This window comes from Schistocerca gregaria, chromosome 4 (assembly GCF_023897955.1).
Source record: "Schistocerca gregaria isolate iqSchGreg1 chromosome 4, iqSchGreg1.2, whole genome shotgun sequence".
NCBI lineage: Eukaryota > Metazoa > Arthropoda > Insecta > Orthoptera > Acrididae > Schistocerca > Schistocerca gregaria.
Window position 1 is genome coordinate 732,572,438 of NC_064923.1, and position 26,446 is coordinate 732,598,883.

Genomic DNA, 26,446 nt, shown 5'->3' on the forward strand with positions numbered 1-26,446 from the left:
AACACAATTTTCACTTGTGCTACACAGCTCCAACAAAGCCCTTGATAACCACAAACCAACACCTCTAAAACATGGTGTTGCAAATTTCACTTCACTCAGATAGCTCAAAGAAAGCCCTAGATACAACACTTTCACTTACTCTATCTAAACCAAAGTTTTCAGTACAATAAACCAAACGATGGTACATCAGTACCCATGATACCTACCAATAACATTCGTCACCACCACAAATTACAATATACACTAACAACTTCGCCCATTGCAACATGCAGTGAGCTACTCATAAATATCTATAGCTTCTTCACCACAGAAGAAAAAAGAAAAACAGTAAATCTCCGACCACAAGAAACACACACTACTATTTCCAAACATAAAAATGAATCCATCAGCCAAAATATGCAGTAGCTCACCAGAAAGCCAGCACAAATTCTTTCAATGCCAACATGAAACATTCAATTCATGTCAAACTATTCACTAACAAAAATACTGCACAACAGAGTGCCGCCAGATACAACAACACACACAAAGACTCAATAACATCAAGGCTCACCATGACATTACAGGTCAAAGTAGATGGGTGTAGCATCAGCACCTGCTCTTGTGCGAATAACCTCACGTTTGCCTCATCACCTGAGGCTATGACTGCCAATTGATAAGAAAACAGGATTAAATTATCAAGAATGAAACTTAATTACTGTTGGAACATTTGTTCGGAGTCTGCATCGTTTTGGTACAACCCAAAAGGTCAGTACTGCATGCTTTGCACTTAGGAGATCATTATGACTGTACTGGCCCACAAATAGACTACTTTTATTCAATCTGTCCTACAGCATTTCCTTTTTAAGCAGCCCAGCTAAGATCCAAAAATTGTCCATTCTAACATTGAAATTCAATACTTACATCCTAAACCATTTACTCACTAGGGTGAAGTGGGTTAGTGTAACCACGGGGTTAGTGTAACCACGGGGTTAGTGTAACCACGGGGTTAGTGTAACCACGGGGTTAGTGTAACCACGGGGTTAGTGTAACCACGGGGTTAGTGTAACCACGGGGTTAGTGTAACCACGGCTTATGGTGCCTTAAAGAAGCTGTATTTTTACCTCTGACCTATCACACATATTAATTTACTCCATTCTTTGTTACATTTAACCATAAGCTATCAAATCTGACATAAATTGGTAATTAATTTTTGGACTTGAAATGACATCTACATTTTCACTCTGCGAGTGAGTGACATGCTCCAAATTTGGTGGTCTGTCATTTTTGCAGTTTTAAAGATAACTGCACAATTTTTTGGTTACAAACTAACTTTTGAATGAAAATTTCAAATATGAGATTCATTTTACTCTACTGATAAAGCTCTTGATGTGCCAGGCATGGTTACACTTACCCCAACTTTTTCCTATGAGGGGCAAGTGTAACCGGGGGGGGGGGGGGGGGGGGGTTTACACTTGCCCCAAACAAACTTACCGGAACAGATTTATTTATTTCAGCCATAACCTTGTTTTTGCTATCACACTAGATCGACTAAACTGGCCTTCCTGTGCATATGGATACCAGAATACCTGATGTGCTGGATTTCTAGGCCTACTGAGTTTGTGCGAGATATAGTTTATTTTTTATATAAGTCTACTCTATTTTTAAACCACATTTCCTTTTATAAAATGTGACACAGCCTGACAGTGAAGTCCCACTGGTAAAACAAAGAAGAAAAGGATTGCACCAGGAGCTGAAGTTATCACTTTTCAAGATGCCATCCACAAAGAAAAAGATTTTAAAGGAAACAAGAATAATAAGGAGAAAGCAAAACGAAAAAGCATTATCGACATAAAAAAGGGCTTGGTAATGAAAAGTAAATCTTCCAAACAAAGTACTGTTACTTTATCTGAAATGGCATCTCGGAATGTTGTGGAAAAAAATCCCCGAGTGCTCATGTGGGTAACAAGAAAAAAGGACTGGAAGTTGAATCAACAAGTGAAGAAAGTGAAACTGAAGGAGGCCTATCTGTAATAAGTAGTGACGAAGAAAATGGGACCATAATAACACTGGTTGATCTCAGGAAAGAAATGATAAACTGTGAAGAAGAAAGAGAGAAACTTTTTTTGAAGCCAAAGATAAAATTACAGTTGGAAACTATGTTCTGGTAGCTTTTGCAACAAAATGTAAGAAAGTTCATTTTATTGGCCAAGTTACCAAAATTTGTGATTTAGGAGATCCCGAAGTGATTTTAGAGTGTGTGTGAAAAATAAGCCTAATAAATATAGCGTAAGATTTTTTATGCTATGTGAAAGTGGGTACGTCCTGAACTGTGAAATTTATTCTGGGTAACTGTCTAATGCTGATAACAGCATTTTACACACTGTAGACAGATTGCCTCATTCATTTCACAATAAAGGTCACATATTATTCATGGACCAGTTTTACACCAGCCCTGATTTACTGGATTATTTGTGGGGAGAAAAGAACTAAGGCAGTTGGTACTGTGCAAAAAAATAGAAAAGAACTACCAAGGGATCTTGTTGGCCGGGGGGGAGGGGGGGGGGGGGGGGGGGGGGAACCAACGACAACAGCAACAACAACGTTCGTTTCGCAGATGAGATCACTTACTGTTTGTAAAACGGAAGGACCACAGAGACGTTTTTCTTTTGATAAAGTATAAGATGACGGTAACAAATGTCAGTGTAAGAACTAAATTTGGAATGGTGGAAAAACGGAAGCCAGACTGTGGTTTGGACTACAGTAGTAAAAAAAAGCTTGTATGGATCATAGCGGCCAGCTAATTGCGTACTATCCTTTTGAACGAAAACAATGTGGTGGAAAAAAGTTTTCACATTTTGATGCTCACGACTAAATTCATACATTTTGTACAAAACGACGCAGAATACAAGCAAACATCTGATTGAATACATTACGGAGTAAAGCACAGAACTTGGTTCACAAAGTTGGTCTCTTATACACATTCACTTCACAGAATAATTCACCCATCAACAGACTAAGCGGAAGACATTTTCCAAAATTAATTCCACCCACAAAATTGTCTAAGTGGCCTCAGAGAAGGTGCAAAGTATGCGCAGAAACAAGCAAGGCCAGATATGGTTAAGTTTCAAGGAAAGACACGCGATACTTTTGTGAAACCTGTGACATAGGGCTTTGTTTTCCAAAATGTTTCATACAAAAGCCAATGTAACTGTGTGATTATTAATAAAATACAAGTTCTATTTCAACAGTTATTCATTTAAAACTAATAACTTCAATCCTATGTCCCTTAGAGGTACTAAAACCTAAAAAAAATTGTCACTGTGGTAACAGCATACTCTCATATTAATATACAGGGTACGTTCTGAAAGTAATGCAATTGAATTTCCCGCGCCGCTCCTAGTAGTCGGAGTGGGAGCGGGCCACATGGAGTAGGTGGGGTGGACGCTAAGCTTTGCCGCGAAACCGGTTTCAGTGCTCTCCGAGCTGTGGAAGCGGCAGGACGTCTGTTATTGTAAACCTCTGCGCGCCGACCATGTCATGGAAAAAATGGAATCGACGATTGAGCAACGTTACGCGATTAAGTTTTGTGCTAAACTGAACAAATCTTTTGAGGAGACTAACAAAATGATTCGTGAGACTTACGGGGACTCTGCGCTGTCCTACTTACAAGTTTCGAGGTGGTTAAAGGCCTTTAAGGAAGGCCGGGAAGAGGTTCACGGCGAACAACGCTCTTGGCGGCCGTCAACCAGCAAAACCAACAACAATGTGGCTCGAGTGCGACAACTGTTGGACTCTGATCGACGATTGAGTATCAGGATGGTTGCCAACGAACTGAACTTGTCGTCTACTGTTGTTTTTCGCATTGTTACTGAAGATTTAGCGATGAGAAAAGTGTGCGCCAAGCTCGTGCCCAAGGTGTTGTCAGACGACGAAAAGACCAACCGAGCGGAAATTTCAAGTGAACTTTTGCAACATGTTGAAATTGACCCCGATTATTTGGACAACGTCATCACTGGTGATGAAACCTGGGTTTTTGAATACGACCCAGAAACAAAACGCCAAAGCTCTGAGTGGCACACTGATCAGTCCCCCAAGCCCAAAAAGGCAAGAATGAGCAAATCAAAAGTAAAAACAATGCTCATTGTCTTTTTCGACAGCAAAGGAGTGGTCCATAAGGAGTTTGTTCCTCAAGGACAGACAGTTAACACTGCCTACTACGTGGATGTGCTGGAAAGACTCTACAAAAGGGTCGTCAGGACAAGAAAGGACATCTCCGCTACCTGGCAACTCCATCACGACAACGCACCTTGCCACAACGCGCTACGAGTCTGCGAGTTCCTGGCCAAACACCAGGTGCCAACGCTGCCCCCCCCCCCCCCCCCCCCCCATAATCCTGACCTCGCCCCAGCTGACTTTTTGTTTCCTAGGATTAAGTCAGCCCTGAAAGGAACCCGTTTTTCGTCCATAGACGAGATCCAATCCGCCGTGACGAAGACCTTGCGAGAGGTCCCAGAAGACGCCTTCCAGGGCGTGTACCGGTCATGGCAGAGTCGCTGGAAAAAATGTGTAGAGGCCCAAGGACAGTACTTTGAAGAATTTTAAGTGTTTGTGCAAATCTGTTCAATAAATTACTTTAAAAAAAAATAATTGCATTACTTTCGGAACGCACCCTGTACAACTCGTCACTAACGTAAATGTTTATTTGCAGTACTCTGAATGAAATGGACGTAGTTTTTAAATGCAAAAGAGCAATCTATTTTCTGTGGTATAGAATCTGCTGCAGAAAATTCAGAAAAACTGAAATCACTCAGTACCAGCCGGTTGAGTGTCCACACTCACGCTCAGTCCTCAAAGTGTTAACTCTAGTGCGAAAATGTGTACAGTATACTGCTCCATCCATTTTCAATAAGCTGTCAATCAAATTCAAAAATCTTAGCAGTAATCCACACACTTTCAAATCGAAACTGAAGAGTTTCCTCATGGATCACTCCTATTCTGACGAGGAGTTCCTTTAAGAATTAAGCTGATTCTTATTGGATTGCTGATAGCTTTTACTTAAACTTGTGGACTAATTTTTTCACGTTCATGAACGTTTATTTTTTATCTGTTATTACTTCTATGTTATAATTTCATGTACTGATACATTCCATGACCTCAGAGTTGCTCCTCAATTAGGTCCTATGGAACTTGACGTGTAAAAAATAAAACAACAACCTCCAAACCTCTCCACATTTCGTCATAGCTGAAATCTGGTGTTGCAGACCTACTACATTTGCCACACCTTCAAAAACTTCCTCCCAGCGCCGTACCGAATTCAGAACCTAAAGAGACCTGAAACAGTTATGAACCTTTCCACCACAAGACTTATCGCCACAGTAGTATAAGTCTTTCCAAAGGCCTTACCTTTTGCCCACTCCCAAATTCAGTCACGAGGGACTTGTTAAAGACCACCTTGGTTTCTCCCTGTCCCTACTGTCTGAACACCTGCCACCAACCCTCCCAATCAGACTCAACCCAAAACCTATATTGAAACCTACCCGACTGTTCACTTCTCCATCCAACTCTGATCCACTCTCACTACACCCAAAATCACTCCCTGTTAACATACCAGAATTTCTTAATCTCAAACCTTGCCTCATCAGAATTCCCCAAATACCTCCACATGCAAGCTAACTTTACATCTTCAGAAAGAACTACAATACACCCTCTAAAACCAGATTCTGATGTTATTAGCCTACCTGCTAAGAAAGGCTCCACCACTGTTTTGAACTGCAAGGACTACCAGGCACTAGGATTCTAACATCTAGCAAATTAGTCCACCAACAAATCCCTTCAGTGACCTCTTTCCAGAAATCCAACATCACCAATCTCTCCTCAAACTCTTAGGCCCATTCCAAAAACTTTCCCTATAGTCCATCTCTCTCTCTCCCCGCCACTATCACTACCTGCACTCCAACTTTTTACATGCTTCTTAAATAAAAAAAGCAACCACCTAGAACGCCCCATTGTGACCATTTACTGTGCCCCACAGAGAATCTCTGCTCTCACAGACAAACAGCTTCTGCCTAATATATGCTACCTACCCTCCAACATAAGATACCAACCATTTCCTCCACTGACACACTACAATTCCTGTTTCTTTACCACACATTGCCCTACTTGTGAATATTGGTTCCACCTCCATTTACACCAACATCTAACACCCATGGCCTAGCTGCTATTGAACAATAACGTTCCAAATGCCCAATGGATTCCAAACCAACAACCTCCTTCCTAGTTGCCATGAACAACTATGTCCTCACCTACAATTACACCTCTTTTGAAGGCATTACCTACAAACAAATCCAGGTTACAGGTATGCACACTAGTATGGACAGTCCCATTCCAACCCACTGATGGACCATGAAACATCCAGAATCTCGAACCCTCACTTGGTTCAGATTCACTGACGACATCTCCATGATCTCGATTGAGGGTGATGACATCAAATCCACATTCCTCCGGAACCTTAACACCTTCTCCCCATTCGCTTCACCAGGTGCTCCTCAACCCAACATACTACCTTCTTAGATGTTGACCCCTGCCTCTAGGACAGCTACAGCAGCACCTCTGTTCATATCACACCTACAAACCATCAGCAATACCTCCAATTCAACAGCTGCACACATTTTCCATACCAAGAGGTCCCTTCCATACAGCCTCTCCAACCATGGTTTTCACAACTGCAGTGACGAGTGGTCCCTCTCTAAATACACTGGCAGTCTCATTGAGGCCTTTACAGATTGTAATTATCCCCCTCAACCTTGTACAGAAACAAATCACCTGTGCCTGATCTTTCCAGTTGCCCACCACCTCCCGAAGTCTCACTGTCCGGCCATAGATAAGAATTCCTGTTGCGACTCTGTACCATCCAGGACTGGAGCAACTGAATCGCATTCTCTGTCAGGGTTTCAACTATCTCTTGTGTCTTGGAATGAGGAACATCCTACCCACTATCCTTCCCACCTCTCCCACAGTGGTATTTTAGAGCCCACCCAACCTACACAATATCCTCTTCCATCCCTCCACAACCCCTTGCCTATGGCGCATATCCCAGTAATAGACCTGGATGCAACGTATGTCTACCACACATCCTCCTCCACCACCACCACCACCACCACCACCACCACGATCACAAGCACCTATCCCACCAAAGGCAGGGTTACTTATGGAACAAGTCATGTGATCTACAAACAAAGCTGCAACCACTGCACTTCATTCTACATGGGCATGACAACCAACAAGCTGTCTGTCCACATGAATGGCACAAAACTGGCCAAGAAACAGCTGGACCATCCAGTTGCTGAGCACGCTGTCCATCACAATGTTTATTTTAATGATTTTCACAGCCTGTGCCATGGGCCCTTCCTACTTAACACCAGCTTTTCTGAACTGCATGGGTGGGAACTCTCCTGCAATTTATCCTACATTCCCGTAATCCTCCTGGCCTCAACCTTCATTAGTCATTGTTCTTCACCTATCTATCCCTTTGCTGTTCCCACTCCATGGCCTATTCCTCAAACACACCCACAGTCTTCATTTCACTTCTTTTTTCCACTCCCACACTGCTCTCTGTCTAACATCCTGACTGCACCTAACACCCCCCCCCCCCCCCTCTCTCTCTCTCTCTCTCTCTCTCTCTCTCTCTCTCTCTCTCTACATCTTCCCTGTATGCTCCCCCACAAACAGCACCTTACCGACACCCACCCCTACTTTGATATCAGCTTAAGGAAACAGAATACACATATTTGTTAATCTCTTTTTAGATAAGATCTATCACTTCTCATAATACCTGGAAGTTTAGTTGACAAGAGGATATTGTATTCTTTATCGTTTTATTACTACAATAGACAGCAAAAGCTCAGTGAATACTTGTTAACCACATCTTCCTTGCTCAACTTGTCCTGTCTCGTGCTGCAATGAGTTTGCAACCTCATGCACCAACCCTAGTCAGTCACTGTCGGAATTATGGATATTCTTTGCATAGTGCCGTATCTATCTAGACATCAATAAGCTGACTATTGTACTAGACTAATTCGGTACCACTACCTAATCAACACACGATTTCATTTTAAAAGCTATTTCAGCTGTTATGGATAAACCACCTAATATTTCCCAACACTGGGTGTTGCATAAGCACTATTTGTTTGGGCTAAATTCACCTACATTTTGCAGAAATGCAGCTGCAAATATCTGGTGAACCAACAGAAAAATTTGTCTCAAGACTCATAGGAGATACACCCAGTAGAATCTGGATTATGACAATCACTGAAAGATGGAATAGGAATGAACAATATGGAAAAATGTTTCAAGTATAATGTGCAAAACAATTTTAATAAATATCTTTTTATAAATAACATGTGAATAACAATTGTTAAAAATACTATTTAAAGCAAAAACTTCTGAAGTACCATCCACATTAGTCTCTTTTAGAACAAATATTGCATAATGCGGTACATAAAATGTCTCTTCCATATACAGTAATAAAATATGTAATTTTTCACAGCCTTTATGATAAAAACAGACGGATTCTTCTGACAGAGGATTTGAAAATTTCTTGACGCTTAGGGACAACAGTTTCTTCGCTTGTTCAGTTGACTGAGAGTAATTGTCTCCTCAATTTTATTGGGTTCCGGACTGTCTAGATAATCCTCAGCGATCATCTGAAAAAGCTTATCTGAAAATTTAAAACAGAATGAACATATGTTAAGTACTGCCTATTAACAAAACATTAAATATAGTTACAATAATTTTTAGCTGTTGGTACAGCACATCCACTTATTAAAGATAGACGTAAGTAGTTTTTGTGGGGAACAATTTACGAACGAGGATAGATTACTCAACATAAATAAAAACTCAGAAAGCATTGCATAGCAACATGGGAAGTATAATTAAGGCTATGTAATACCACTACCCAGTTTTTGGATAAAAAATCATAAGATGTGAGAAAGCTGCAGGGAAACATTGCATTAGCGGGGGCAGGCCAGTAGCCAACATGGGTCAGAATAACATACACATAAGGCGACTGCAAGACGGGTCTCGCCGAACTCAGCAGAAAACTGCACCACACAGCAGTAATAGCCACAGTAGGCAGGTCAATGGCATCACACCAAGGGATGTGTCTTCTTGTGGGTAAGATGACTTAGGGTCAGGTTTTAGCAAAGCAAATGCACTTCAGAGTGGTATAAATACATTTTGATTTGGAGGCAGAAGCATTCTGTCGTCACCAAAGTTCAGCAGCATCACCATGCCACCAAGGGCCACACCAGGTAGCGAGACAAATGGGCATCACCAGCAGCATGACTGGGCTGCACCTGCACCACCAGCACAAAGTTCCTAATGGACTTAGTGCCACTGCCTCGCCAACCTTCCATCCGTCCTTGCTGCCTCCAGCTCTGAGCTTAACGTGGGACTTAATGCCTCTGTGCCAGCCACTGATTCCTAAGTGGGCAGCAGCTGAAGCCCACACACTGCTATCTCCAGGTCTCCAGGCACCACTGCAGCACATATGTGCTAAGCCAAGGGACCACCATGATTCCATGCCGCCAAGAGAAATTGGATGGCACTGATGTCATGGCTATGGCCTCTGGACACCACTGGCGTGCCACAGGCTTTCTGTCTGCATCACAAGGCACCTATGCAGAACCCAGTGCTGAAGCCATTGCCTAAGTGTCAGCCAGGGACAATGGAATAAGGTTTATTTGCCCCACTCAACTGTGTAAATTGAGTACTGAATTGGAACAGTATGTTCTTTACCGTCAAAAACATTTCCATTGTGGCAACTGGCATTTTACCACTACTCACTCAACACCCTCCCTCACTCCAAGTACAACTGCACTCTTCAGCTATCACAAAGTGAACTACAGTCATATTGTTACAAGGGTAAGTCACAACATTGCAAATATCAATTTACCTTATACCATGTTTTAAGTTATGTATATAGGTTTGTGAATAATTAATAGCATATGGTATGCTTGTCATAGGATGATGTGGGACATCATGTGACAGTCAGTACAAAGCTCAAGTGTACATGAGCAGTATAGAGTTCGGTTGTGTGGTATTTGTGAGCCAGAAGAATGTCCATCAAAATGCATCCCACGTATGGTGACTACTGTTTATCATGGAAAACAGTGTTCAGACGATATAGGAGTTTAGCAGGGAAAGGGAAACTATCAGATCGAGAGTGTCATAGCCATCTTGTGGCAGTGACAACTGAAACCACAAAAGGTATATGGAACGTATCATTATGACTTCACATAACAGCTGTAGGCTGTTCACATGAAACCATTTAACACTGTGCACAAGCAATGCAAGATCCATTAACTGGGTGCCCTGAATGTTGACTGCATGAACAGGATTTTTCTGCCTTTGCAGCACCTTACTTGGAACTCTAAGGAAGTAGAGGGCTTCGAGATATGAATTTATAGAGGGTGGGTGATGTTCACAACTTTCAACCAAAACTGAACAACTGTCTGTGGAATGGAAACATTCCATCAGACAACAGGGCTGTGTTCATCGCAGTTTGGGACATCCAATGGGTCATACAGATGAAATTTCAGCCACATGGTGAGACTGAAGGTGCGTTGTACTGCAACACTGGGAACTCCGACAGGCCATTCGCTACAAGTGACCTAGCCACCTAACAAAGGGAGTTATTGTTCTTGATGACAATGCCTGCCCTTATAGTGAAGCAAATGTGGTAGTTGTTACAAACACTTCATTAGAAGTACTTTGAACATCCATCCTACTGTTCCAACTTAGCATCCAGTGACTCATCTATTCAGGTTCCTAAAACATACATAATTTGGGTTTCTATCATTTTGAAAGTGTGGTACAGCTGAAAAGGTTACACACACATTGGCTGTAACTGCAACCAAAAGACTTCTTTACTTCTGGTTATCAATAACATGTAAAGAGATGGTAGAGAGTCTAAATGTACAGGGTGCATATGTAGAAGAGTGGAATAAATTTCAGCAAGTTACTTTATTATTGCCTCTATCCTCTTTTGCAATTTATTTATTGACTTGAACACACATTTATTCATATAAACATCTGAGACTGATGATGGTAAATGAAACTGGAATGTCATACCAGTCTTTTTGGTTTGTATGCAATAATGGCTTATTCTCTAATACTGAGTACAGAAAGGCACAAAATACACTGGGATATGATTGATTTCCCTGACTCTTCAAATACACTAAATCTCTCCACAATTTCATTACTTGCCAGCTCTTTCAGATATTGTGGTGGTGGTGGTGGTGGTGGTGGTGGGGGGGGGGGGGGGGGGGGCAAAAAATAAAACTAAGTTTGCTTGGAAGTGCTCGTTCATCTTCGGGCTTATTCGGGATAAGTGCTTCTTCCTTGTCTTCTACAATTTCACTTTAGTGCATTTCTTCTCTATAAGAATTCTTTGAAGATTTTATTAAAACATCAAAGTGTGAAACTTTCTCTTTTTCTTCTGCCCAAGATTAGCACTGAGTTCCACTTAGTTGCTTTCTTCCTACAACTTTCTTCAGTGATTATCAAAATACCGCTAAGTAGCATCCATTAATGACAAAGCAGAAATTACGTAAGTCAGTTGCCACTTCATTTAACCAACTAACGCAAACTATATTCAGTCGTCTGTATGAAAATCATATAGAGAGCATCTGCTACACTTTACTATTCTAGCAACAAACACTATGAAAATTTCAGGAAATATGTCTTGTTTATGAAGATGAAAAAATATACACGAATATTTTCATTGGAATTAATTAACACCATTTTAACTACTTTGTAGCAATCATCAATCAAAAAACCAAGAACTAATAAACTCCAGTACTAGTATATTGAGCTATTTCTTATCTTTGCTAATAATATCAAGAGTAAATGACACTACATAACACACTTATGTATTTTGCATGAACTAATTTTTCCTCGTGAGAGGGAGATTTAAATTTTAGGAATAATTTTCCATGAATATTGCCACCCTAGGAAGTTGACCAGTTTACACCCTCCATCACCCCCCCCCCCCCCCCCTGCTCATGCATGGTTGCTTACATCTTTGGGAACGTTTAGTGACATCTCTGAACAGTCAAAGGGACAATGTCTGTGATACAATATCCACAGTCAACGTCTGTCTTCAGGAGTTCTGGAAACTGGAGTGATGCTAAACTTCTTATTGATATTTGTACTTCAATGTTATCTTCAATCATGTCACACACTGATCAAGGTGGCAATGTAAGTATTGATACCATTTCAAAATTCCCTAACAAAATCAGTGAGGCGTCTATGAATTTCACACTGTTTAGTTAGTGAATATACTACCTACCTTCTGGTTCCGAATAATTTCTTTTGTCAAAATTATTCCAAAACAGATTCCATCTATGTTTGTACTTGGCAAAAATTCAATAACCGAACAACATATGAATTGTTCAGTTTACACATTATTTCTGTTTCCCTGTTTACAGTATGTTGGAATTTTCTTAAATGCACCCTTTATATGAGTGTAGGAATAAATAGTTTCTCTACAAAAAAGATATATAGGTCTGGCTGATTTTATTTACTTACTGATTAATTCTAATGCTTTTTGGATCAGTACAGAAAAACAGTGTGACCATTTGTAATAAGACTTTTAAACAAACAAAAGCACAAGCCATACAAAAATCCACCTACAAGGGGCAAACAGGACAGAATGAACTTTTTATGTGGGGAAACATGACTTATGATGAGTATTAATCATAAATTTCATAATTCCCAAGTACACCACTAATATTACATACCAACATTATACCCAGTTTTGCTTGATGTTTCTATAAAATTTGCTTGCAGGCCCTCTGCATATTTTTCAGCCATCCCGATTTCAACTTGTCGGGGTGTGCCTTCCGAAACGGTGTCATATTTGGTACCACACAAATATACTTTGCAGTCCTAAGCAAACATAAAAAATATATATACATAAAATGACGAAAGTAATTTAGATCAACAGCAACAAAGAGGAAAATCTCTGCATTTTAGGAGTGAATGACTGCTTACATTATATATATAGAAAGAAACTTCCACATGGGAAAAATATATTAAAAACAAAGATTCCAAGACTTACCAAGCGGGAAAGCACCGGTAAGTCTTGGAATCTTATATATATATATATATATATATATATATATATATATATATGATACTCACTATATAGCAATATAGCAGAGATGCTGAGTCAAGTCCTTCATTGAACACACACACACACACACACACACACACACACACACACACACACACACACACACACAGAGAGAGAGAGAGAGAGAGAGAGAGAGAGAGAGAGAGAGAGAGAGAGAGAGCAGCCAGGAGGTAGATGGAGGATGCGAAGAGAGGGTGGGGGTGGGGGGTAAAGGAGAAAGACTGTGTGCTGGTGGAAAAAAGGCTGCACAGTCCTCAAATGGAAACAGGGCAGGGGCTAGATGGGTAAGGACAATGACTAACGAAGGCTGTGGCCAGGACGGTTACAGGAACATAGGGAGAGTTCCCCAACTGTACAATTCAAAAAGCTTGTGTTGGAGGGAAGGATCCACATGGCACAGGCTGTGAAGCAGTTATTGAAATAAAGAACAGTGTTGAGCATCATTCTCAGCCTCAGGGTGGTCAAGTTTTTTTGCCACAGTTTGTCGGCAGCCAATCATGCAGATTGACAGCTTGTTGGTTGCCATGCCCATGTAGAATGCATCATAGTGTTTGCAGCTTAGCTTGTAGATCACATGATTGGTTTCACAGATAGGCCTGCCTTTGATAGGTGATGTTTGTGACTGGACTGGAGTGGGTGGCAGTGTGAGGATGTATGGGACAGGTCTTGCATTTAGGGCTACTACAGCAATATGAGCCAGGAGGCAAGGGGGTTGGGAGCAAGGGATGTGTAGGGATGGACATGGATATCGTGTAGGTTTGGAACGCTGCAGAATACCACTGTGGGAGAGGTGGGCAGTATAGCAGGCAGAACATTTCTCATCTCAGGGCCCGACGAGATTTAGCCGAAACCCTGGTACGGAATTTAATTAATTTGCTCCAATTCTGGTTGCTACTGAGTGAAGATGGGAGATCTCCTCCTTGGATGGACAGTGGGACTGAGGTGGTGGGTAACTGGAAAGATAAGGTCGGGAGGAGGGGGGGGGGGGGTAACTACAGTCTGTAAAGACCTCAGTGAGATCCTTTGTGTATTTTGAGAGTGACTGCTTCCTTGTCACTGCAGATGCGATTGCCATGGGTGACTAGGCTGTCTGGAAAGGACTTCTTGGTATGGAATGAGTAGCATTGTCGAAGTGGAGGTATTGCTATTAGTTTTTAGGTCCAATATGGAAGAGCTACTGATGCAGCCATCTCTGAGATGGAGGTAAACATCAAGGAAGGTGGCTTGTTGGGTTTAGCCAGACAAGATGAAGCAAATGGGGAGAAGTTGTTCAGGTTCTGGAAGAATGTGGATAAGGTTTCCTCACCTTACAGCCAGATCACAAAGATGTCAATGAATCTAAATCAAGTGAGGGGTTTAGGATTCTGTATATTTAGGAAGGATTCATCTAGATGGCCCATGAATAGGTGGTGCCATATGGGTCCCAATAGCTGTATCCTGGATTTGTTTGTAGGTAATACCTTCAAAGGAGAAGTAACTGTGGTGAGGTATAGTTGTTCATGTTTACTAGAAAAGGAGGTGGTTAGTTTGAATCCATTGGGTGTTGGGAAAAGTACTGTTCAATAGCTGTAAGGTCAAGGGCATTAGGGATGTTAGTGTAAAGGGAGGCGGCATCAATAGTGATGAGCAGGGCACTGTGTGGTAAAGGAACAGGAACTGGAGTGTGCAGCATATGATTGGTATGTTTTATATACGAGGGTTGATTCCAGGTAACAGATGAAAGGAGTTTGTCTATGGGATGAGAGATTCCCCTCAGTGGTGGCATAGTAACCAATCACAATGTGGTGTCCTGGGCAGTTAGGTTTATAGACTTTAGGAAGCACGTAGGAGGTTGGAGCACAGGGAGTGATAGGAGTGAATAGACAGATGAACTCTGGGGAGAGGTCGGTGTTGGTCTAAGGATTTGAGGAGAGACTAGAGATCCTGCTGGATTTCTGGAATGGGGTCACTGTGGCAGGTTTTGTGGGAGGATGAATCTATGGCTGGTGGAGTCCTTTTGGCGAGAAAGGACTTGTGGTTCAAAACAATGACGTAGCCTTTGTCAGCATGTAAAGATCATGTCAGAATCAGAGTTTAGACAGTGGATTGAGGTTCTTTCTGCATGGTTAACCCTCACCCTCCAAAACTCACTCCCACCACCACACAGCATCAAAAACACAGTTAAGAACCTTTGCTCCAAAAGCCTTAGCCCCACAGAAATATTGGTACTTTTAAAGGCGCCACTTTTTGCCCCACTCTTAATCCCATCATTTAGGATTGGTAAAGACCATCTTTCCTCCCAGTCCGTATAGCAGAAACACTTTCGCCACTAACTAATAATCAGACTTAACCAGAAACCAATGTTGAACCCTGCCTAACTCAGTTGACAACTCCATCCAACTGTGATCTACCTACACTGCCCTCAAAACAACCCCTGTTAACAGAATTTCTTTACTTCTAATCTCACTTCATCATCATTCCCCAAACCCGTAACATGCAAACTAATCTTACACCCACAGAAATAACTGCAATCCACCACCTAAAACTGATCCTACCCTTAGAATCCTATATGCTGACAAAGGCTACACCCCTATTGTCTTTAACTGCAAAGATTACTTGGCAGAAGGATCCTGCCAGCATAATTGCCAGTCTCTCCTCAAATCATTAGGCCCACCCCAGAATCTCAATCCACAGTCCACCTCTCCTCAACCTTACCACTCCCTACACTCCCTTATAAACCCAATCACCCAGGACACCTCATTGTGGCTGATTACTATGCCCCACTGAAAATCTCTGTTCTTAGACCAACACCTTCAGTATAATAGACAAAACCTACCCTCCTATATAAAAGATACCAACAATTTCCTCCACTGACTCCACAGTTCCTGTTCCTTCACCACTCAGTGCCCTGCTTGTCGCTATTAACACCACCAACATTTACACTAACATCCCTAATGCCCATGGCCTTACCACTATTGAACACTACCTTTTCCAAAACCCGACTAATTCCAAATCAACAAGCTCCTTCCTAGTTGCCACAAACAACTATGTCCTCACCTACAATTATTTCTCCTTTGAAGGCATTAATTACAAACAAATCCAGGGTACAGCTATGGGCACTAGTATGGACAGTCCCATTCAAACCCACTGATGGGCCATCTAGAGGAATCCTCCTGAAACATCCAGAATCCTGAACCCTCACCTGGTTCAGATTCACTGATGACATCTCCATGATCTCAACTGAGGGCAATGACACCATATCCACATTCCTCCAGAACCTCAACACCTTCTCCCCATTCGCTTCACCTGGTGCTATTCAACCCACCATACTACCTTCCCAGATATTTACCCCCACCTTAAAGATGGCTACACCAGGAGCTCTATCCATATCACACCTAGAACCACCAGCAATACCTCCACTTCAACCAGCTGCCACCCATTCCATACCAAGAAGTCCCTTCCATACAGTCTATCCAACCGTGGTTGTTGCTGCATCTGCAGTGATGTGCGGTCCCTCTCAAAATACACCGACAGTCTCACTGATGCCTTTAAAGATTCTAATTATCCTCCCAACCTTGTACAAAAACAAATCTCCTGTGCCTGCTCTTTCCAGTCACCCACCACCTCCCAGAGTCACACTGTCCGACCATAGAGAAGCATTCCCATTGTGACTCAGTACCATCCAGGACAGGAGCAACTGAATTACATCCTCCGTCAGGTTTACGACTACTACTTGTGCCCTGTAATTAGAGATGTCCTACCCACTATCCTCCCCCCCCATTGGTATTCCACCGCCAACCAAACCTACACGATATCCTTGTCCATCCCTACACATCCCATGCTCCCAACCCCCCTTCGCCTCAGACCTCATTCTTTTATTAGACCTAAATGCAAGACCTGTCCCATATATCCTCCCACCACCACCACCACCACCCACTCCAGTCCCATCACAAACATTACCTATCCCATTAAAGGCACGGCTACCTGTGAAACCAGTCATGTGAGCCATAACCTAAGCTGCAATCACTGTGCTGCAGTCTACCTGGGGATGATACCCAAGAAGCTGTGAGTCTGCATGAAAGCCACTAAAACTGTGGCCAAAAAACCACTGGACCATCCTGTTGCTGAGCAGAACATCCAACACGACATTCTTCATTTCAATGACTGCTTCACAGCCAGTGCCATCTATCCCCTTCCCACCTACACTAGCTTTTCTGAATTGTACAGGTGGGAACACTCTTAACCCTCCTTTGTTTGTCATTGTCCTTACCCGTCTATCTCCTTCCCCTGTTCCCTCTCTAGCACTACACAACGATCTATTCCATGAACACACCAAGTGTTTTTACTTCTCATTTTCTGCTACCCCTACCCTCCATCTAACTTCCTGACAGCACCTAGCTGGCCTAGCCTCTCTCCACCTTGTCACTGCATGCTCCCACTAGCAGCAGTACTGTCCCAAACTCCTGCCCTGCTATTCCTCCCCCTCCCTGTGGTGTGTGTGTGTGTGTGTGTGTGTGTGTGTGTGTGTGTGTGTAAACCTAAATTGGAATGTGGATCAATGGAAATGTACTGCCTGGTCAGATGGGCCACATTTCTTGTTACACCAGGTCAACTGTCGTGCCCAGATACACTTGTCACAGTGCCACAAAGGCAGGCTGGTGGGTATGGTATTATGCTATAGGGGATATTCACCCAAGTTTCCAAGCCATTTGCTGTAATTTTCTAAAAGGCACAATGCCATCTGTGAGCTACATAAAAATTACTATGGACCACCTGCATCCCTTCAAGCTCAATGTCTTCCCTGACAGTGATGACATCTAGCAGCCAGATAACTATCTGTGTCAAGGCCATAATTATGCTACAGTCATTTGACAATCATGACAGTGAACTTGCGCTGAAATGTCTCTCACAATATTTGCTTGATCTGAATCTAATAGCACACATCTGGGAAGCTACTGTGTACTGGCTGTGTGCTCACAAACCATCAACCCTTGATTTATGAGAATTGCATAACCTGCATCTATGTCTACTGGCACATACCTCTGGAAACCTAACTACGACTTCATGGATACATCACATGCTCAGTTGTGGTATTGCATTCCAATGGTGGACTGACAAAAAAAAGTGATTAGATTATCATCAAATATTAATTCAAATGAAACTATATGGTTCCAGAGACATTTTCAAGTCCCAAATGTCTATGACATATGTATGCAGACTGAAGTTATGAATGAAAATTTGTAGTAAGGTCGGGATTCAAAGTGGGCAATGGGCTGAGGCGTGAATGGGAATTTGGACTGAGGAGGGAAGCGTGCTAGGTAGCATGTGCAGTTGTATGAAGCCACTCTGCCAGGGTGGCACACAGGTTATACACATCTGTCTAGTGAAAGTGGGACCTGTGTTCAAACCCTGACCTCAGCAAATTTGCCGCATCACTCTACAGGTATATGAATGTTTATTGTTAAGTTTATTTACAAAATCAACCGGCAGTGACAGTTTCTTCCTGTTACTATTTAAAATTGACTGGTACCTATATGCCTGATGACTGCTTCATTACAGGCTAGATTAACAAATTCTGATTTGTGCTAATCTCCTCTCACTGATAATATCACTGATAATAAAGGGAGTCACTTCTATATTATACACTCAGTCCATTCCATGCCAAGTGCTCTAATTATGGATAAAGCTCCCACATGATCAGCACAGCTTTTGCTGAAATTGCGCGTGAGCATTCACACACATTTCTGTGAAGATTGGTAAAGTTTTACTTTCACCACTGTGATACTTGCAGAGATAGTTATTTATTTGACTTAATGCTGCAGCTATGAAATGCACTCCACTGAATTCTCACCAACTTTGAGAGATAATTTCTCCAACAATATTTTCTTGCAAGAAATATAATTAGGCTTGTTTTACAACTTTTTGGGCTCTCTTAAGTGAGAAGATAAAGATTTGCTGTGAAACTTTCACATGGATAAGTTGCAGCAAAGTCTGCCAAAAAATAGATGCTTGAATAAATGAAATTTAGCTTTTTGTAACTGCAGAATAAACTTCCAACTTTGCACATAACAACTTACGAATCATAGGTCTCAGAACATGAAATTTCCTTCTCCTACTACTTTTCTGTAGTTTACAAATTTATTTTTGCCCACTTTTAGAAAAAAAAAAGCTTCTTGAAAACTCTCCAACTGTTTTTATTATAATGATCATGCTCTAAACCACCCAAGAAACTAGATTTGGTTTTTAAATGAGAAGGTGGAGGAGCATTGAAAATGCACCCTTATTTTGCTGGTACCCAAATTAAATATGACAATTATGTTCTGAAACTTAAGTACTACCTGGGGAATGTAATATCTGAAGTCCTGATACCTACGAAGTAAAACAGTAAGAAGAATTCAAACTTAACAAAAGGGCTGTCTTCTCACCTCAAGATATATTGCAGTCCGTTTTTCTGCTAGAAAAACAGAATCTAACTGATTATAAACTTCTATATTAAAAACAAAGATTCCAAGACTTACCAAGCGGGAAAGCGCCGGCAGACAGGCACATGAACAAAACACACAAACACACACACAGAATTACGAGCTTTCGCAACTGGCAGTTGCTTCGTCAGGAAAGAGGGAGGGAGAGGGAAAAATGAAAGGATGTGGGTTTTAAGGGAGAGGGTAAGGAGTCATTCCAATCCCGGGAGCGGAAAGACTTCCCTTAGGGGAAAAAAAGGACAGGTGTACACTCGCGCGCACACACACACACACACACACACACATATATCCATCCGCACATACACATTATAAACTTCAATAGTTAACTGTACGTTATCCAGGTACTTCACATCACAGCAGTAAAATGGTTAATTAACAGGTGCAACACACGGCATATGAACTGCCCGTGTTTTACACGGTCACATTGTAAATTTTAGTGAATTTCACAGCAGTGTGCCTGAATTTTAGCAGCTCAAGTTATAGACAGTTTTGTGAATGACTATTTTTATCAATGCTGCTGATGTGATAGTTTGATTATGGTTTTAAAGTACAGCATATTTTGCTTACAGATAGTTTGTGCTTTATATGGAACAGTAGTACAGTGATGAAAAACTATAATTTTTTGCTGTGGTCCCTGGTGGCTTAACCATTGCTAGTTTCTTTCGAAGTGAGAAAACAATAATCTGTTCATCATACGAATAAACCTGATGCAAACATTGCACTATGTATTCTTCCGCATTTGCTGGAACCTCATTAGATTTCCTTTTCACGTGGGACTGCAGCCAAGCTGTCTCGAGTAGTGTCAAGTACAATAATAAGGGTATGTTTTGTGCTGTGTGTTACACGCACATCAACTTAGCGATAATACGGGACAACAGCGATAATACGGGATAACAGCTTTACTGGCACATTGAACTTGACAGCACTGGGTGGTTAGCTGGTATAGCTAGCCTGCAGTGACGTGGCCAGCTACAGTTCACACAAACAGACACAAGCAGAGGAGCAATACAGCTTCGAATGTCAATTTTTCAGCAGAAAGAAATAATACACCGCAAATCTTCCACAATACACTCAGCTGACTAGACGAAAACCACAACATTTTATTTTTAGCTAACATACTACTGTAATTAAAAACAAGAATTATGAAAATTCCTGACTTAACCACATGGTAATTTTTCTGCATATTTTGTAAGTAACGTAAGAGAGTATTGAAGGATTTCACTGTATAGTTAAATATTGAAGCCACTGCAGGTATTACTTACAGTCACCGGGGAGATCTGAACCAACACACGGATAACTGCATTTAGTTCACATTCCATTATGCTACCAAATGTGCTACACGTTCGCAGTGGGTTTTTGTATCAACCGCAATATACACATCACTGGGAAAACTTCAAAGCTGATAATCTCTGTAAATTTATGAAAAACATCAAGAACAGCATATTTCTTGGCACTTTTCAACTGTGTTCCACGTGCATGTTTTACTACAGACCAGAAAGCACCCTCAGCCATTTTCAAACTGCACATTAACAATGTGACAATCAGAGCACAATGCTTCAGAGGCTGTGACTGTACACAATGTTTGAAATAACACCTACGTAGCTAAAGCATGATCAAGAAAAAAAGTAGATGGCTGTTAATACATTTAAATACCTTAAAGTTCCATTTAACACAACTTCTTAATAATATATCTAATACATAAGTAGGACCTACTTCCAAGAGCATAACTGTAGGTGTGCTATGGCTTCTGATCAATCATCATGTTTGTGTGTTTACATCAGGTTTGTTCTTATGATGAATGGATTATAGCATCCCCATTGCCACAGGAGCAATGCCTAATAGCTGTGGAACAAAAACCATGGGTGGGTTTCTTTACACAAGATCCCAAGCCTAATGATACATCTGTAAGTGATAAAAGCTGAAGTTAGAAGAGCCCTTATGTTTACTTCAAGCTACTGTAAAGTTTTTAAACATTTTATTAATTTGTTGTAGAGTGTCATGTGTGAGCACAATGCATAAAATCCTATGAAACATCCTGCATTGTTATCTGTACAAATCACCATTGTTCTGGAGTTGCTTTCTGCTAACCTGCCAGCAAGACATTCTACCATCTGAGCTACCCCAGCAAGACTCTCAACCCATCCTCACAGCTTCAGTTCTGCCAGTACCTTATCTCCTATCTTCCAAACTTCATAGAAGCTCTTCTGCGAGACCCGGTCCGGTACACAGTTTTAATCTGCAAGGGAGTTTCATATCAGCGCACACACTGCTGCAGTGTGAAAATCTCATTCTAGATGACAAACATTTGCTCTGGAACTTCTTCCTCATTTGGAAGCGGTCAATGAATTGCAATGGACAATTCTGTGGATAGATGCTAATGTCCATCTCCAAGAACAAGTCAACATGCAGACTTGCAAAATATGGGCAACAGGAAATAGACACCATAGCAACCAGTACCATTTCATTCTGAAAATGGTGACTGTGGTGCACACTGTGGGCATTGTTTATTGCAGGGCTGTATTTTTTCTAGGAGGTGAGCCGTGTGGGTCCTGTTACCTGTATCATCACTGGTACAAGCTATGAGAGTTTTCTGTGCACCAACATCATTCCAACTCTTCCACAGTGTTGATATGTTGGTAGGATCATTTTTATGTAAGATGACTACTACACACGACACGCCCAGTGAATTGGCTGCTGCATCATCGGCATTTAGGAGATGCTAGAATAACCAGTCATCCTTTCCCTACACCCTGGCCATCCACATTATCTGATCATCTGCATAACCTATGGTTGTCGGTTTATCTGAAAGATTTTATGTTTAGTGTTCCAGTTACAAACTGAGCTAAATTGAAGGCATGCATTTCACAATCCAGTGACTGTGTCCCTAGAGACACTATCTGTTGGGGGCATACTGTTTCTTGATTTCAACCGGTGGCACAAAGTAGTGGGTAACATGTTGAAGATGTCTTGCACCAGTCTCAAGACAATTAGAAACTGATGTCATTTTGTTTTTAGTTGGTTTTTGGGCTCCACACAACTAAAAACCAATTTTACCCACACTATGACCTTGCCATGGTGGATGGGATTGACTACAACTACAGTAACTGTTGACTGCCAAACTTGTGCAGTCATATAGAGTGAACATTACAGGTGGTGTAATGTGCAACTCAAACCATAGCTGTTGTACTGAGAGCATCTGTCATTTGTATCTGATCCCATTAACAGTAAGATGCTTACAGTGCCATCTACTGGTATAATTTGTTGATTATTTTTGTTCTATGATCTTTCCCCCTGCATCAATAATACACTTGTCAAATCTGATATTTTGAGCAGTGGTTCTTTTTCTGCAGCATTTGGAAATGAACTTTAATAATGGACACCCCCCCCCCCCCCTGTACTTTAAAATAAAATCTAACTAGCACATAAATAGCATTGCACAATAAAAAGAAATTCAAAGTTCTTTATAATACAAACCATTTCCAAAAATGTCAGACAGACTGCCATGAACTTCACCAAAATTTCCATTTGAAGGCTGTTTGTATGTGCAACTATTTTAATACTGTTATGTCCAGTGCCTTGATAAAGCACAGTTAAATTTTGAAGTTTATAACCAGTTTGAGTCTGTAGTTCTTACAGCAAAAAAAAAAAGCTATAATATGTCATGATGAGACATGACAGACACCTTTTCTTAAAAAAATTTTATGAGTTCTTCCAGCTCAATTTTATTTCCTAGTCATCATCAGGACTTCGTATTACCTTCCGCATATAGTACTACATAATTTTAGAACACAACAGAATGTGTCAGATTTATTTTGAGTACCAGCTGAATATACAAGGTGTATTTTCAATGTGTCTTCACCTGTGTTTTTCAGGTCAGGGACTTAAATGCTCACATTGCAAAACCAAATCTAGTTTTTAGATGGTTCAGAGCATGGCCTTTCTAATAGAACATTTTAAAAGAGTTTGGCCTTTTGACAATTGTCAACTTAACCCTCAATTTGTCAACTACTGGAAAACAATAGGAGAATTAAATTTGATATTCTAAGACCTTTTATCGCCAAGTTTTTGTTTGCAAAGTCTCCTGTTTATTCTTCAGTTACTTCTGGGGACATGAAGAGCTGAACTTCACTTTTTTCACATGTATTTTTTTTCAGGCTACGTTGCTTCAAATTATCAGTATGAACACTGCCCAATAAATCTTCATTATTTCGCTTAAGAGAGTGCAAAAAAATGCGCAAGATAGCCTAGTTTTGTTTCTCTGAAGAAAATTTTGCTGGAGATTATATATCTCAAAGCTTCCAGAAACTCATGGATGCATTGTTGAAAGGTGTGCTATGGGGTCAAGTGTGTATCTTCACAAGTATTGAATCAGTGATCGTGAAACTTTACCAGTGTTTATTTGGAACATGTGTGAATTTTCACACAAAATTTTAGTAAATCCATGATGTTCATGCATGAACCTTTAGACCACTAGGCACAGAATGACCCACTTATGAGTCATAACATTATGACTACTTGTACACAGATTTAACTTCATAAACTCCTTTCATCTCCTCTCCTGCCTTTCTAGGTTTCTCCATACTTATATTTTATAATCTAAAGCTAGTGTGTGAGGACGTCTTGCACATCCTTTGCATGTATTCTCACCAACTTTTTTTTAAATTTGCTCCTGGTCTGTCTACACATCTAGTTCTTGTCATATTGTTTCATTCTTGTGTGACCTGATCTACAGTAAAGTGTTATCCTTCTTAAAAGTGTTAGTTTTGCACTCTGTATTCTACATAAATATTTTTTTATGGTAAGGATAGTTGCTACTCACCATATCACAGAGAAGTACAACAAAAAGATTGTCACCCAATAAGTTTTTGACAAACAGGAACTTTGTGACACACACACACACACACACACACACACACACACACACACAGTCTCAGGCAGCTGAAGCCTGGCTGAACAGCAGAGCAGTGCATTATGGAAGAGGCAACAGGGTGGGGGTGATGAAGAGGCTGGGGTAGGAATGGGGATAGATAGCAGGGTACAGTTGGGAGGACAGTCAAGTGCAGCTGTGAACATGCAGGGATGAAGTGGGGAGAGGGTAAGGCAGCTACATGCAGTTGGGAGGTTAAACAGAGGATGGGGAGATGGTATCAGAACAGGGATAGAAGTGAAGAGACTGGGTGCATTGGTGGAATAGAGAGCTGTGTAGCAGTGGAATGGGAAAAGGGAAGGAGCTATATGGGTAAAGACAATGACTAACAGAGGTTGAGACCAGGAATGTAGGATATACTGCAGGGACAGTTCCCGCCCTTGCAGTTCAAAAGCTGGTGTTGGTGGGAAGGATCCGGATGACACAGGCTATGAAGCAGTCATTGGAATGAACATTGTTTTGGGAGGCATGCTCAGCATCCAGGTAGTCCAGTTTTCTGGCCACAGTTTTTCAATGGTCATTTGTACTGACAACTTGTTGGTTGTCATGCTCACGTAGAATACAGCACAATGGTTGCAGCTTAGCTTTTACATCGCACAACTGGTTTCACAGATAGTCCTGCCTTTGACGGGATGGGTGATGATTGTGACAGGACTGTAGGAGGTGGTAGTGGGAGGATGTGTAGGGCAGGTCTTGCATCTAGGACTATTACAGGGATATGAGCCATGAACCAAGGGGGTTGGGAGCAGGGGTTGTGTAGGGATGGATGACAATATTGTGTATGTTCAGTAGCCAGCAGAATATCACCGTTGGAAGGGTTGTAAGGATAGTGGGTAGGACATTTTTTCATTTCAGGGCATGACGAAAGGTAGTCTAAACAAAGACAGAATGTAATTCTGTTGCTCCAATCCTGGGTGGTACTGTGTCACGAGGGGAATGCTCTTCCTTCGGTGGCTGGACACTGGGCGACTGGAAAAATAAAATAGGGCACAGCAGATATGACTCTTGTACTAGGTTTTGGGGGGGGGGGGGGGGTTATGGTCCATAATGGCCTAAGTGAGACCCTTGGTGTATTTTGAAATGGACTGCTGGTAACTGCATATGCAATGGCCACAGGTGGCTAGGCTGTATGGGGGCAACTTTTGGTATGGAATGGGTGGCAGTTGAAGTGCAGGTATTGCTGGTAGTTTGTAGGTCTGATACAGACAGAGGTACTGACGTAGATATCTTTGAGATGGAGGTCAACATTGTGGAAGCTGGGTTGAATAGGACAAGGTGAAGTGAATGGGGGAAGGTGTTGAGGTTCTGAAGAATGTGGATAGGGTGTCCCTTGATCCATTTCACAAAGATGTCATCAATGAATATGAACCATGTGAGGGGTTTAGGATTCCTCTAGACAGTTCATGAATATGTTTGCATAGGATGGTGCCATGTAGGTGCCACAGCCGTACCCTTGATTTATTTGTAGGTAATGACTTCAAAGGAGAAGTAATTGTAGGTGAAGATATAATTGTTCATGGGGACTAGGAAGGAGGTTGATGGTTTGGAATCTGTTGGGCATTGGGGATGAAAGTGTAAAGGGAGGTGACAGTGAAAATCAGGGCACCATGTGACTTTGGAAAGTCAGTGAAGGAAATGGTATCTTTTATATAGGTGGGTAGGTTGCAGTTAATATGCTGAAGGTGTTGGTCTATGAGAGCAGAGCGTCCCTCAGTGGGACACAGTAACTGATCACAATGGCTCATATCCCTGTGATATATCTAGATGCAAGACCGTGTGCCATACATACTCCCACCACTACCAACTACTCCACTCCGGTCACAAACGTCACCCATCCCATCAAATGCAGGGCTACCTGTGACACCAACCATGTGATCTATAAGC

At 41.5% G+C, this 26,446-nt stretch overlaps 1 protein-coding gene across 1 annotated transcript in view; it reads right to left on the minus strand.

Moving 5' to 3' along the window:
- Positions 1-8,333: 8,333 nt before the first annotated feature.
- The window catches only part of LOC126267202 (ras-related protein Rab-24-like), a 40,018-nt gene continuing 21,905 nt past the window's right edge, over positions 8,334-26,446 (minus strand). Inside the window, exons 4-5 of the mRNA XM_049972172.1 lie at positions 12,780-12,927; positions 8,334-8,695 (exon numbers count right to left, since the gene is read on the minus strand). Coding sequence (XP_049828129.1) covers positions 8,583-8,695; positions 12,780-12,927 — 261 coding nt within the window. The 3' untranslated portion in view covers positions 8,334-8,582. The remainder of the gene's footprint in view (positions 8,696-12,779; positions 12,928-26,446) is intronic.